Here is a 15867-nt window from a genome sequence, read left to right as displayed (position 1 = left end):
TGGAGCTTTTAATTGCTATTCAGCACTTTGTGAAGTTGATCTTATAAGCTGGGTGACCTTCAAACCTATTCATATGCACGCATCAACAAATAAGGATGTACCTGTAACAAACAGTATAATTCTTTGCAAAATTTAATATGTTCAAAAATATCAGTTCATTAGGTTATAACTTTTTAATTGAGTCAAACCAATTAAAATCACTGAAATCAATATCAAATTATAAAATGATCATTTTAAAATTTCAATTCCTAGTTTAGTTCTACACAAATACGATCAGCAAAGTATGATGTACATTTACTTCGCTTAAAATAATTCTAAACACAGGACTGTCAAAAATTTTTTAAAATTTCTTGTACAATGTTTTCCAAGTTTTAATTCTTTTAAGAATTTCTTCAGCACTTCCACGGCTTATAAAAAATGTCTTAATGACATTTAAGTTCTGAAAGTTTCTGTTTGTATCATCACTTTACTTTTTTGCACTATACTCACTCTCTACTGCATTGTCGACTCTTTATACATTAACAGCAGCAAATGACTTTTGCCGATTAAGTTCGGGTACAAAAAAAAAAAAAAAAAAACCCTTGGAATCAAATCTGTGCAGTGCTGAAATCACTCAAAGAAAGTCAGAAAAAAGTGGCTTTATACTTGATTACGGTATTTAAAGCCTGGCAATATGTCAGATAATTCGTAACATAGTATTGCTATTCAATGAGCCGGAATTTTTGAAATGTGACCCATGACCTTATATGCAGGGCGACCTTATATACTTGTCTGACAGTACATGCGGTCAATCATTTTAAAATGAGGTGCAACCCTCAAGTATAAAAGGTTGGGTGCTATTGTTTTTAGCTATGAATTACTTATTTCTGAGGTACTTTTAATTTCATATTAGATCTTTCAAAACAAATATACTCACTGCAAGTGCATGAGAGAGATGTGCTCTATAAGCAGAGACAACAGTCACTACCAAATCATCTTCAGTTATGTAGGCATAGCCTTTCTTTAAGTACACTTTACGATTTTTAACTAAATCCAACACTTCAACAAATGGTACCTGAGGACAGTAAATTAATGCAATGGAAAAAGAAATTAAGTTAAGTAAAATATTGATTTTATGAAATATATTTCAGCACAGATTTACTCAATTTTCAATAAAAATATTTTCATACCTTATAAAAATTAGTACTTCTCACTTTAGCTATAGAATTGCAGTATCCAACACATAGGTTTTCCAAAATGCTATTCTTTTCAGAATCGTCAATCTGAAAATAAAATGTAGCATGACAATAATTTACAGTAGCATAATTTTTATGACAGTTGTTGTTGTTGTCTTGAAAGAAGGCTTAATGCATCTTAAAAATATCGCAAAAAACAAAAAAAAAAAAGCCAAAAATAAATAAAATAATTGAATAAATATTGAAAAATTAAAAATTGGAAAGTAGGGTATTGAGATGGGGAAAAATGTCTGTCGGTCTGTCTGTCTACCCCCCCCCCCTAATAACTTTTGAATGAATAGTCCGATTCGAACAAACTTTTTTTTTTTTGTTCGAAAGATCTCGGCGAGGACACCTCATTCCCATATTTCACTTTCTGATTTGAACTATTTTTTGTTTAATTTTGAACAGTTCAAAAAATCTTAACATTAGTGCCTACGGGGAAATTCAAGGCAATTCCGAAGTGTGAGGCGAATTTGCTTCAAACAAACTTTGTAGGAAAAAGTGTTTGATGAAAAACTTGTATAGAAAATATCTTTTTGATTTGAACAATTTTCCGTTCAATTTTGAACAGTTCAAATCCCTTAACATTAGCGCCTATGGGGAAACTGAAAGTCAATGTAGATTGCGTACTTGAAGGTGGATTTACTTCAAACAAATTTTGTTGGAAATAGCTCTTGACACCAAACTCCAGACTTCGACTCCGAGAATTTAGGGGCACTTGACCCCGACTCCTGTGCCCGACAATTAATCGGATTCCGACTCCTCCGACTTTGTAGCTTTGGCAAAAATTTATACACGGAGGACTCCGATTCTTAGATATTCAACTCCGACTCCTTTACCTAAAAATGAGATTGACTCCGACTCCGCAGCTATTGTTTTGACTGTGAAATAATTATTATAGATTTGACTTGTTTTAATTTTTACCCTAAAGTTTTAATTTAGGTATTCAGTTTTCGGTGAATAAACTCAAAGTCATTTATGTTTCTACATAAAGCTATGCACAGACAATTTTTTTTTTTTTTTTGACAATGAAAATTATTTCTTTAAGTTGACAGTTTATTGTTTTTATTTATTTTGGTAAGCGCATTAATTCATTTAAAAAATTGTTTTTGGCAACAGGGGGAAAAGAAACAATTTTTTTTTTTGATATGATGAATTTATTTTAATGAACTTATTAATTTTAATTATTATTTTTTCGTTTTGAAAGCGGTTAAAGATTTTTTTAATGGAAAAAGTGTATTAGCTGCTTTGTTTAAAAGTTGCTGCTTTTTTATTTTTATTATTTTTTTTTACGCATCTAATTTTTTTAGATAAGTGAGGAATATTTTATTCCTAGAAATCAGCTTAAAGTATTTTAAAAATATGTTTGAAAAAATGTGCGATTTTAGCTATTTTTGAGAATATTGATCAGGTACTAGAAAGTAGTATGGGTATACGGGAAAGTAGGCTCCATAGGCGGATTTATGGGGGTGCCAGGGGGTGCACCGCACCCCCAAAATTTTTGGTTGGGTTTTCAAAAAAATAATAATAATAATTTAGTATATTTCACCCAGAAACGCAGTTGAGGGAACAAAAATTCATAGCTGCTATACTAGTAAATTTACTTGAATCCAGTGTATCACCACACTTCGCTAGTGCAAGAAAAGCATAACTGTTTTCATATTAAGAATTAATATCATTTTATCCATTTGAAAAAAAAAAAAAAAAAACACCTAATAAATAATTTCATGCAAATAAAGAAATTTCTCAAAGAATTTATTCTTCAGTGTTGCGTTATTGTATAGAATAATTGCCTGTTCTGTAATTGGGTATTAATTCGTATATCAATACCAATTCTTCTATTTTGAAACAACTATGGCTAATAAAGTCAAAAAAAAAAAAAAAAAGACTGTTGCAACATGACTTGAAATCTACTCCGAAATCAACTAAAAACCAACATTTTTAAGGTAAATTTTCAGAAATTTTTTAAAGGAGGACTCCCAGACATTTTGTTGCAGTCAGGGCCCGATTAAGACATCGAGGGGCCCTTGGCCAAATACATTTTGGGGCCCCTTGTATTTAAACTTCATAACTTAAGCCATTTGATGAAACAATTTTAGCAATAGAATGAAGTAATTTTAGCCATTTGAGGGCCCTAGGCCACGGCCCAGTTGGCCTATTAAGTAATCAGGCCCTGCCTGCCATGCTGCATCCAGGGGGAGGGGGCACTAGACTGGTGACCCTCCCCACAAAATGCCGAGTTGATGTTTTTTAAAAAATATTCTTTATTATTGAATGGAAGAAAAGATCTCATTTTGGGAAAACGCAGTTACTTTAAGGGGAAAAAAATGTGTTGGGAAAAAATCTTAAAACGAATTGTGTGCCTCCCCCCCTCCTCGCACAATCCTCTTTCTTTCATATCTCATCCTTTTTTTCTTTTTCATTTTTTAAAATTTCGTTTTCATTTTTTCTAATAGTCATCAAAATTTCTAATAGTCCAGCCAAAGTTATTACAGAGCATCTCAAATTTCGTTTATTGGGCTTCACTTTCGCAAAATTGCCAAGAAAGATCCTCTAATCACCTAAAAACATTGGAAATAATTTAAAATTGCCTTTTTGGTGCTTCAGTTTTGAAAAACTACAGTGTCCCTAACGTTACCAAATATGGTACAGACCCCGAAGAGTTCCTATTTTTCCTGCTTTTTAGAACTCTCTCTTTATTTTCCTACTTTTTCCTTTTTTCCCCCTACTTTTTCTTTCTTTAGTGTAGCACTTATAATTGTGCATTGATTCTTAGTTTTACAATGCTGCGCCGATAATTTTCTGGATGTTTTAATTTTGAAAAGCAAAAGAAACAAGCTGATCCTGAGCTTTTCATTGACTGACTACAGTAATTTCTAGAAGGAAGGTCGCGGTGTTTGCGTGTTTAAAAGTTAAATTTTCGTAAGTGACTTTTTTGCCGTTGCGGCGTTTATGATCGACTTTTCTTTTTATCGTCCTGACTTCAGTCCTACTGTTTTAACGAAACAATAAAGAAATAGATAGTGGCACATTCTAATGCAATTATATAATATTGACCCGTCAATTAGAAGCTTTAATTAAAGTAAACGGCCGATTGTTTAAAAAGTGCAGGAAAAGTCGAAAATTTCCTTTTCTCCAATTTTTTATATAGTTGATTACAAGTGAAATGGAGCTCTACACTGAAACAGAAAGGCAATGTAAAACCTTCAAATGAACGTAAGAAAGCAAAAAAGGAAAAACCTGTACACGATACATATTTTATTCATGTTAGTACAAAATAAAAGCGACAGATAACAGAAATTCGTAGAAACAAAACCACTTCAAAAATAATCGCTGAAACTAAATTTTTTCATGCATAAATATGATTATTGCTCATTCTAAATCGTAAACATGATTATAAAATTGATAAAATTTCATTTTCTTTCCTTGCATTAGAGTGTATTTGCAAAATAAAAATTATAAAAAAAATGCAGCAAAACCTACTTTTTAATGGGTATTTTCTACTCTAATATATCATCAATATCGATGAGTTGCTCATCATTTTTATGTGCTGCGTTTATGGTAATGCGGCATTTCTAACATTTAAAATTTTTTTGAGAGACTCTTACTCTTTTCGAGGTGCGGCAACTATACCGATGCGGCGTATCTACTGTAAGTTATTGCACTCAGGACGTCTGATTTAAGGGAGGGAGGAGATAGAGGCGTGATTGATGATGCCATTTGATGCAAGGTGCTCTCCCCTCACTTTCAATTTCGTGAACAATTTCCAAATGAATATTTTTGATGTGTGGGGAGGATTGAGAGAAACTATATGCCTTCCCTTTTATGCACAAATCTTTAACAAAAATGGCTTTATTGCACTAAAATATGAGTTTTATTATTATTGTTTTTTTTTTTTTTGCGATCGCTATATTGTATTTTATTCTTTCACACTTAAAAATTTTATTACTGTATTGTTGAAAGGTGTTTCTTAGTTTGAATTTTTTTTCTCATATATTTGTAATTAATATCTTTGTTTACACCAGTTTATTTTTCATACTGATGATTGTCAGCTTTTTTCTTTAGTTTTGTTTCTGTGACTCGGTCTTTCATTAATTCCCTTTCATACTTCAAAAGCACTGTTAGTTAATTTTTGAGACAGTTTTAAATCAAAAATACTGTTAGTTTATTTTACATTAGAAATAAAACTAAATGTGTAGTCCTATCTCTTCCTATTTTTTCTACTTTTTTAAGTGATTTTTTTTCCTACTTTTTAAACTTTTGATTCTTTATTTCCTACTTTCCCCCCTCAAAAAAAGCACTTCGGGGTCTGATGGTCTTACACTCATGTGTTTAAGACTTTAATTTTGGAAAATATTCGAACAACGGCCTCTGACCCCCTTTCTCTAATATTATCAAAAGATTGTTCATATTTTGGTTTTGAAAACTACTATTTCGTATCCGTAATATTTAGTGGGAGAATCCTTTTTTTAATACCATGGAGTATTGCATAAAAACTTCATTTTTAGGACTTCAATTTCGAAAATTTTCCAGGGGAGAACTCCAAAACACCCCGTCTGGTAACAGCATCAAAACTTGTCCATCATAGCGTTTTTGAAACTTCAATTATGAAAAATTAAAGAGGTGGTTTGGGGGGGGGGACGTATTTGTATCTGTTTTTCAAAAAATCGATTGGAGGCAGTCCATAAGTATCATTCCTAACGCAAACTATAAATATGGACTATAATCACATTTATAAGACTTAAATTTCTAAAAATAGCCTTGGAGCTCCACGTACCTTTCTTTCACCTAAAATATCACCAAGAACTGTAAAACTGCGTTTTCAAAACTACTATTGCAATTTTTCTCTGGGGCGTGAATACCCTTCCTAACCAGAAGCTGGATTCACCCATTGCTTCTAATAACATCGACTTTCGTTGAAGACTTTCTGCAGTTTGAAAGGTTAAAAATTGCCAATCCCCTAATATTACTAAATATGCTTTGCATCGCGTTTCTTAGACTTAAAAAAGCGCGCCGTCCTAAAATTACTTTCTGATTTTGCCTATGCCTTGTTATTCCGGGAACCCTTCCCCCCCCCTCCAGATCCCCATTATTGTTGCACCCCCAAAACTTACAGCCTAAATCCGCCTATGGTAGGCTCGTGTAGTTCTAGACAGAACTTCTTGTTGAGTTTTGAAATCCATGAGTTTCCTTGACTTTCCATGACTTCTGCTCGTAACTTTCCATGACTCGTGTTCTTCAAATCCATGACTTTCCATGACTTACGCAAGTTACTTCATTTGACAATGACATCAAAATAGGCGCATAAATATAAACAGAGACTATAAAGCAGTATAACTTTGATTTAGGAAAATATTCTTTTTACCTCAGCTATGTAAATAAATCTAAACAAAAGCAGCAAAAAGAATTAAACTAAATATATGTATGAAAAACAAACGATGCAACAATTAATTGAGACAAAAAATAAGTATGAGAATTTAAGAACATTTAAAATCTAAAATAACCCATTATCTCCCCCAAAGTGTAGTATGAAATTGTAAAATACAAATTAAATAAATGCATTTATACATTTAACAGAAAAAGAAAAAAACTTCAAAATACTCAATTTCAATTCCAGAGTCATCATTGCTAAAGATAAATTAGTAACAAATCTGAGTATGATGGACATAAATATTGAACTGTAATGTACAAAAGCAAGCTTGCCATTAAACACAGAAACTCCAAACTGTTATTTCAACTGTTTGTGCGTGTTTTTTCAAACATTGTAGAGAAGCTATGATGTCAAAAAAATTCCTCAGTCTCCAGAAGAGAAAAATATGATATTCTGAAGCCCATTGTAGCAAAAAAATGGAGTGTCGATATCAAATGGTACACAAACATGAAGATATTAAGGAAATTCAACGAGAAGTATTTTATTCACACATCTTGATTATGCACTTTAAGTATAAAAATGTGAAAGATGATGTGAATGTGAATTTAGAAACAATTTAAGCCTTTATAAAGATAAAGCATATAATATGCATTATTAAAATAATTTATGTTTCCATTCCTGTGTTTAAAGCAATTTCTTCACACTCTCTTTCTCAAAATTCACAATCTCTGTGCTAAAGCGATTTTTAAAAAAATCAATTATGTTCTTTTTATATTCTAATTTTAAGAATATTTTACCGAGCAAATTATCACAGCGTAGAAGATTAAATTACGAAATTATCATAACGTGGAACCGTAAAATGGGCGAAAAAATGAACATAGCAAATTGGCGAGAAATTTATCATACATTATTCGTAAATATACAGGCGGACCAAAACACCGTTTAATTTTCTACTACGGGCAAAGCCGTGCAGGTGCACTAACTACTAATAATAAGGTTAAAAGTCCCTGTGTGGATCTCTGTGAGGTGCACAGTGCCTAGACCGTTCGGCCGATTTTCATGAAATATGGCACAAAGTTAGTTTGTAGCATGGGGGGGGGGGGGGGGGGGTGCACCTAGAAGTGATTTTTCAAAAATTCGATTTTTATCTTTTTATATTCTAATTTTAAGAACATTTAACCGAGCAAATTATCACAACGTGGAAGAGTACATTACGAAATTATTATAAAGTGGAACTGTAACGTGGGCGCTTAATTAACATAGCAAACTGGCAAGAAATTCATCACCCATTATTTGTAAATATACAGGCGAACCATATGACCTTTTAATTTTTTACTGCGGGCAAAGCCGTGCGGGTACCGCTAGTATCTAATATAATCTAAAATGGATATTTTAAAAGTTTTGTTACAAGAGAGCAACAAGCAGAGGCGGATCCACAGGGGGGGCGATTGGGGCAATCACCTCTCCCCCAAAAGGTTTGTAAATTCAAAAAATTTTCGAGAAAGGGTCACCAATCTCTCCCCCTCCCCCCAACACTTCACAAAAAATCACCTACAACTGTATTTTTATGACTTTAATTCCAAAATTTTCCAGGGGAGAGTCCCTCAACCCCTCTCTTCAATGCCATCGAAGACTGCCAATTTTTGAATTTTTAGAGCTTTAATTTCGAAAATATCGGCGGAATCGGAAACTTTTTCAAAAATGTCGTTAATGAGGTCCATTGATTACGTTTTTAGAACTTCAATTCTGAAAAAATTCCGGGAGAGAGCCCCAGATCCCGAGTCCTTCCCCTATCATCAAGGAATATCCACTGACATTACGTTTCTGAAGCTTCAATATCGAAAAATTGAAGGATAGCTCTTGACCCCGGCCTTTCCCTTAATGGTACCAAAGATGGCCAACCATCTTATTTCAAGGCTCCAACTTCAAACAATTTCCGATGGAAATTTCCAAACCCCGTTCTTTCCCCCTACGTCATAACAGATGGCTTACAACTATTGTGTTTTCAGGACTTCAATTTCGAAACATTTTCGGAGAGGAGCCCCCATGTCCTTCTTTCGTCATCTTTCAACATCATTCTAAGATTGTTTAAAACAGCATTTTTGTATCTCCTACATCAAAAAGTTTCTGGGGAAAAGTTCTGAACCCCATGTCTTCTGCTACGTCATCAAAAGTGGCCTACAATTGCCTTTTTAGGACTTCATTTCCGAAATTTTTTCCGGGGGAAAGCCCCTGCACCCCCTGGTTTTTAGTATCACTAAAGATGCCTAAAATTGCGTTTTTGGAGCTATAATAACAAAAAAGACAGTGGGACAATTCTTGAATCTCATCCTTTCCCTTCAAGAAACCAAAGATAGCAAACAATTGTTTTTTCGAAAATATACCCTTTAATTTCAAAAATGTTCCGGAGGGGGACCTCCGAGCCTCCCTTTTTCTCATTACACACCAAATCGTCTAACTCTTCTTCAAATGGGAATCAGATCTGGGATTTTGGGAGCTCCCTTTATCTTGTAGTCCAATAGTTAGAGAGAGATTATTAAATTAATTTCTTGATACTGCAACATTTCTTTTATCAGGAAAAAGTACAATTGAGGACCTAAATGGCTCTGAAAATAGTTCACGAGTCCTAAAACTAATCATAAGTTGAAAGGTTTGATTTGGATAACATATCCAGAATATTAGCAGAAATTCTTTTTTTTTTTCAATTTTTTATTCTTGTGTGTGTGTGGTACTCGAAACACTTATAACTTTCATTCAAACTCTTAGAACAATTTTCATAACTTCAAAAAAAAAAAAAAAAAAAAAAAAAAAAAAAAAAAAAAAAAAAAAAAAAACATCATGCTACATTTCTTAAACTTTTTCTAAATTTATTTTCATTAGTCACTCCTCTCCCCATAATGCATTACTCCATCGCCCTTCCCAACAGGAGCATCTGGATCCGCCACGGGTCACAGGTTTCCTCATTTGCTCTGCAAGTTCAGGAGGATTTGGCACATTTGAAGCAATTACATACTGCAATAAAATCAGTTTTAAATGTCTGTAAATTCTTTTCGGGCCCAAATCATTTTTACTGTTGAAAAAACAAATTTACCTGGCAGTGGTGCAACTAGAAAATAATTTTAGGGGCACATTTAAATTTTTCTTCACCTCATAGGTTGGTCCGGGGTACTCCCCCGGAGAAACTTTTGTAGTCCTAAAAACGCAGGTTTCGAGTGTTTGTGGTGATGTTACGGGGAGGAATTTTTTGTGTGGTCTTCTGAGGAAAATTTTTAGAAACTGAAGTCTTAAAAATGCTACTATAGGCGATATTTATTGACGTTAGAGTAAGGGAGGGGACGCAGTTAACGGCAACTTTTGAGGATATTAGGGAAAGGGGTGCTATGAGGCTTTCTCCCAAAAAAACCTTTTGAAATAGTAGTCCTGAAAAACAAGTTTTTAAGAAACATTCAGTGATACTGGGGGGAGGGGTTTAAAGCTCTCCACCTTAATTTTTTTTTCGGAATTGTAGTTTTTTCATTTTCAGATTTTACACGGGAGCATCAGCTTACTCTATTTTAAGGGGACTGCATGCTAAGCGGCTCAATCATTTGTTGTTTTAAAAAATCAAATTTTCAACTAATTGGATGTTATTAGAGAAAGTAGGTTCGAGGGCCTTGTTCGGAAATTTACCGAAATTGAAGTATTAAAAACGCTACTGTAGATCACATGCGGTAACGTTTGGGGCTCCACAGTTTTTCGAAATTGCACTTCCAATAAAAGCAGTCTTAAACGATTTTCGATGCTGTTAGAAGGCAAGGTTTTTGGTAGTTCTCTCCTGGGATTTTGCGAAAGTGAAACCCTGGTAACGAGATTTGAGATGCTCTTTAATGGTTCTGGCTAGGGGAGGGGCTTCTGAAGGGTACCATTTTGAAGACTTTATTTTTTGGAGATCTGGGAAAAAGAAAAAAAAAGGAGAGGGGGGGGGGAGGATAAGAGAAATAGGAGGTGTAGGACATGATTAACTGATGAATAATCTGCAACTAAAGAAGTTGTTTAAGGTTCTTTTAAAAGAAATTTAGATTTTTCTCCAACACTCTATATTTTTTCTTAATAAAATTACTTTGTTTTCCCAAAACGCATTTGTTTCTTCTCTTTAACAATACGGAATGTTTTTGAAAAATTATTCTACTTGGCCTTCCAAGGCCCTCCCCCCCCCCCCCCCCATTTTGGTTGCACTACTATCATATGAGTTTAAGTCAACAGCCCAGTTGTCAATCAAATGTCGTTGAAGGTTTGTGTTAAAATAAGATCTCAATATATGACCCTTGGTTCTATAAGACTGTCTTTTGACATTACATCACGTTTCAATAAAGCTGAGCCTTCAATAATTTTTTCTCCCTTCAAGCTTTTTGACGATACCTTTCAACAATGTAGAAAGATCTGAATGTAAATAGGGAACTAGCACAGCATCGCTTTAAAATTTCCGTATAAATGCTTCACAGTGAAGCAAGAGTGATTTAAAAAAATACTAACTTGCACTTTATTAATGGATCCAACAGACATTTTAATAAAAATATGTTTACTTTACTTTGCGTACCTTTAACTTACAAAAGATACTTCAAGACTGGATCGACTATTTCCATGGCTCTTTCAACACAGTCACTTACTGAGCAGAATTTTTTTGGGGAATTTAGAACAATCAGATACATTTGTAAATTCTGCTCGCCGAGCTTGGCTATCTTAAAATAAATAATAATAAATTTCTCAAAATTCCAAAAATATCCCTATCTACAGACTTGAACCCAGTTTTAATGGCCCCATATAAAACATGCACGTCACAAGTTCCCATTTGAATTAAATACTTACCATTTGGATCTACCTCAAGCATATGTTCATCTAGTTTCTTTAAAAAAGAGAGACTGACATTTGGTCCATCCATAGACACGTGCAATAACTTGCTTACTGATTATATTCTCCAAAACCTTAAGAAAATTTTCAAGCAAACCTTGGGTGGTTGCCCGACCAAAAAAAAGACACTTCTAAGATACCTTGTGCAGACCTTTTCTTCAATTCAAAATTTTGCAACCAGATCCATTGATCTTTCTGCAATATTTTACTTAGTAATTGGTCGAAGCAAATGGTTATGTCACTGCTGCTTTTAATGTCTTCCAAAAGGGTTTCCTGGAAGTACTGTGATATTCCATAATTTATGACGTACGACACCTTGTCTTTACTGAAGCTGAAATTGCTGCAGAATGGTGCTGTCACTGAACATGGTCTTAAAAATACTTGAAAAATTACAACATGAATTGAGGGACTCTTGAACACTCTTTTCTCAGCAACATTCAAAAGTCCATAATATTTCAGCTTTCAAAACTTCATCTTTGGTGAGAAAGCTCTGAATAGTACTAGATGAAGAAGGAAGCCATATGTCTACACTAGGGGAAAGATATACAGTTGAATCTTACCACCTGAGTTTGAACTTTGTCAGTTTGAGAGGAGCCGTAACTTAAGAAGTCTTAATAATCTAAAAGAAAATACACAAATATATAAAAGACCAGTAATTCAATTAAGAAAACAGTTTGAAGCTAATCAACAACTTAAACTAAACTGTGTGAAGAGTTTAAAAAAAGACGTATGGAAAATTTAAGTTAAAATAGGTTTTTGAATATTTTCAAAAAAATGAAAAATAATTAAATGAGAAGTTGACAGGAAACTGCAGTTTACATGGAATAGTTTCAGTTTATAGCAAAGCCTCCAAGTCTATGAAGATCAAATACAGATAAAATTCTCCTTTTCAATAAAATAATTAAGAGTTATCCCGGAAAAAAAAGAGCCCATTCTGCATTATTTTCAATAGACTGCATTGCGATAAACATCCAATTCTGTTTTTGGAAACTTGGGCACTTAGAACTTTCATTGCAGGAATGACGAAATATGGCGACTACACGAAAAATTGAGACTTAATTTTTTAAAATTTGTATCATGAAAAAAATTAAAAATTAAAAAAAATCCTCATGAAACTACAATTTATTTGAAAAGTTTTTAGCACATTTGTGAAAAGCATTGAGGATAAGATGATTTTTTAAACATAAAATTTTTTATTTCCCAAGAACAATATTTAAAATAATTCAAAAAAAAAAAAAAGAGAGCACATTTTTGCGTTAGTTACAGTAGTTTGCAGAAAAGTAAAAGGCACATAAGCATCTTGTCTACTTCTATCTTCTGGATGACCAAATATGGCACCTATGTTATACATATAGCTGAAATGCTGAAGTAGCAAACTGTCGAAGAAGATAGGGATTCACATGATTATTAAAAAAGAAATGAATCAAATAAGGAGGGGGGGGGGAGACAGAGAGGAAGATCAAATGTAATGGCAAAACTGCTGACGCCGAAAAAACAGAATAAATGTCCTTCAAGGTCAACACTTTTTTTTAAATTCCCTGCAATATGCACAAATACAGTAATAGTTTCATAAAAAGTACAGATTTGTAACAGTAGCACTGAGAGTAAAAAAACTAAACTCAACTGTAGCTGATTGGTTAGGGCCGAAATAAATAAATCAAAAAAAAAAGAAAAGGATTTAACGAAAAGGAGTACACGTTACTATCTTTATTAAAGTCAGGACAATATTCTAAAGACTTTTTTAAAAATCCCATTCAAGAAATTTACTGAATGTAAAGCTTTTTTTTTTTTTTATTTTGTAGCTACTTTCGTTTTTCCACTCCCTGCTGAAATAAGTTAAACACTATAAAATCTGAAAAATTAGGGCTGATGAGTGGGCGCGATCCTACATACTAAAAAAATTTACTTTTTTAAAAAACCACTCTAAATTTAAGAAAAATGGAGATTAAAAAATACAAAACTGAATTCTTACTTCTTTTCATGTCAGAATACTCCAATGTCTTGCTTTATTGTCAGTCAGGAGATGAAGTCCGCCCACATGCGCAGTTATGGCAAATTTGCCAAGTGTTGGAAGGATTCAATGTTGAGTATTCATCTGGTGTGGTCAACATAGTGTAACTCGTCAGAAAACGTTTTTGACAAATCAGATTTTCTGTGCATTGAATAAAAAAGTAGCTGAATGGCGATGAAATCATTTTTGTTCAGTTGAGATCGGAAGCAACAGCGATCGGTTCGCTGAGTGCGAAATCTATGACCAACAGTCGAGTTTCCATGACTTTTGGACATTTTATACTGAAAATCCATGACTTTCCATGACCCAATTTTAGTCATGTTCAAAATCCATGACTTTCCATATGCGCGGATTGCTGGTTAAACTTGTCCCAACTGCACTGTACGTTGATTCATGTCATTTATTTCATATTTTGATAGTGTAGAAGTTAAAGAAATGGACAAACCTTGATCAAATCGTATTTTATTTTGTAGAAATGGAAAAAATATAGTGTAAAATCAAAACGTCTTACACATAACCATTCTTTCATGATGTGATATTATAAAGATTGAAAAACCAAATAAATTAGAGACGTACCGAGTAGCACTTTGGCCGAGTAGCCGAGTACTCGACCTTTCACTACTCATCCGAGTAGCCGAGTTACCGAGTACTCGGCCTTTCACTACTCGGGACCGAGTTACCAAGTACCAACTATGGTTTAAGAAGAACCACCAAACACACATGTAATGAATTTTGAACTTATTGGAATAGTAGTATAGACCTCCTTGTCCATGTAATAGTTTTTAAAACTAAATTCCTGCTGAAATTTAATTACGCATTATATATACAATTTTGTTTGTGTCAAAAATTTTACAAAAATTTTTTTTTTTTAAATTGAAAATAAATAAATAAAAGGTATGATTAATCAAGTTGAAATTAAAACAAATTACAGCAAAAATCTCTCTAATGCGGACACTAACGGGACAAATTTTTTTGGTTCGCAATATAGAGGTGTTCGCAGGACAGAGGTTTAATAATGTTATTTGCATTGGAACTGGGGAATTAAAAAATTGTCCGCATAAGAGGGGTGTCCGTTAGGAGGAGTTTCACTGTATACCAATCAATTATAGTTCTAGTCCACCTAAACATAAATAATTTTTAAAAGCAGATAAAACAAATATGCAGGAACACTGCAGACACGTGTTTCTGCCCCCCCCCCCCCCTGTTACCAGGAACGTCTTTTTCAGTGCATAACATGTGAGCTAAAGAATGTAAAGACATTCGACAAAAAATCCGACTTTTGTTTGATGCCTTTAAATGTATGAGCTCCCATTTTGTGCATTGAAAAAAGGAATTCCTTGTAACGCCAAAACACGTGTCTGCAGTGTTCCTGCACTGTGCTTTTAACGTTTTATTTCCTTTTATTTTTTCAGCAAAGGTATATTTTACATTTTTTATAACTAATTTTTGTTTGTAATTTTTAATAAATAAGTTTTATTAACTTTTGGGGACATTAAAATAAAGATTTATTCCATTGAAGCATTACGAACTTCATTATTCTCAAAATTTAAATTTAACTTATAAATTTTAATTGTAAATGATTGCAGAATATAATGCTTGCTCTTTTTTTTTTTTTATAAATTTTAGTATCTGTCTTGGATAATATTCAATTTTTTTACAACTACTCGGTATTGGCCGAGTATCTGATCAGAATTTGGCCGAGTACCGAGTACTCGGCAAATATGCCGAGTAGGCCGAGTACCGAGTAGTTACCGAGTACTCAGTACGTCTCAAAAATAAATAAAAACTAAAAGGACTAAAATTATGATAATTAAGCACTATTAAATCAGAAATAGAATTAACTCCATTTCTCCACACCATTTTCAGCATTACGATAAATTCAAAAGTAAAATTTAATTTTTCTACTAATGCCTGCAACTTGTCCTCCTCAAAGTGGGCCAACACACCCCTTTATTGCCCTTTTCTTCTACACATGAATGTAAGAAATCATTCTGAAAACTTTTTTTATAAACAGATAGAACCAACAATAACTAGGTTGAAGTATTTTTCTGTACATTATTTGTTAAAATCAAAATTAATTTATTGCTAAATAAAAAAGCGAATAATTGCTAGAGATGAAAGTTACTCCCCGTACACAAAAATTTGAAAAATTTAGCTAGTTCTTTAATTGACACTGCTTTCTCAAAGATACTTATGTAGAAAGAAGGAGTTGGAACAAATGCTTGGCTAAACAGACAACACTAATGAATATTTTTTAAAATGTTGTGACAGAGTCAAAATGCCCCTATGGCCAACTAGCCTCTGTCTAGCCCATGTTAAATTTCAAAATATTTCCCTTGATAAAACAGAAATAGAGAATTTATTGAATAAAATATACTTAC

General features: G+C 33.2%; 1 protein-coding gene across 1 annotated transcript in view; it reads right to left on the bottom strand.

Annotated features, from left to right (window-relative positions):
- LOC129228023 (DNA primase large subunit-like) overlaps window positions 1-15867 on the bottom strand; it is a 54843-nt gene that overhangs the window by 21441 nt on the left and 17535 nt on the right. Inside the window, 2 exon segments of the mRNA XM_054862650.1 lie at window positions 917-1054; window positions 1170-1262. Of these exon segments, the coding sequence (XP_054718625.1) occupies window positions 917-1054; window positions 1170-1262 (231 nt within the window).

Source organism: Uloborus diversus, chromosome 8 (genome assembly GCF_026930045.1).
Source record: "Uloborus diversus isolate 005 chromosome 8, Udiv.v.3.1, whole genome shotgun sequence".
Lineage (NCBI taxonomy): Eukaryota > Metazoa > Arthropoda > Arachnida > Araneae > Uloboridae > Uloborus > Uloborus diversus.
Note: the sequence above shows the minus strand (reverse complement) of the source record. Positions and strands in the feature narration are given on the sequence as shown.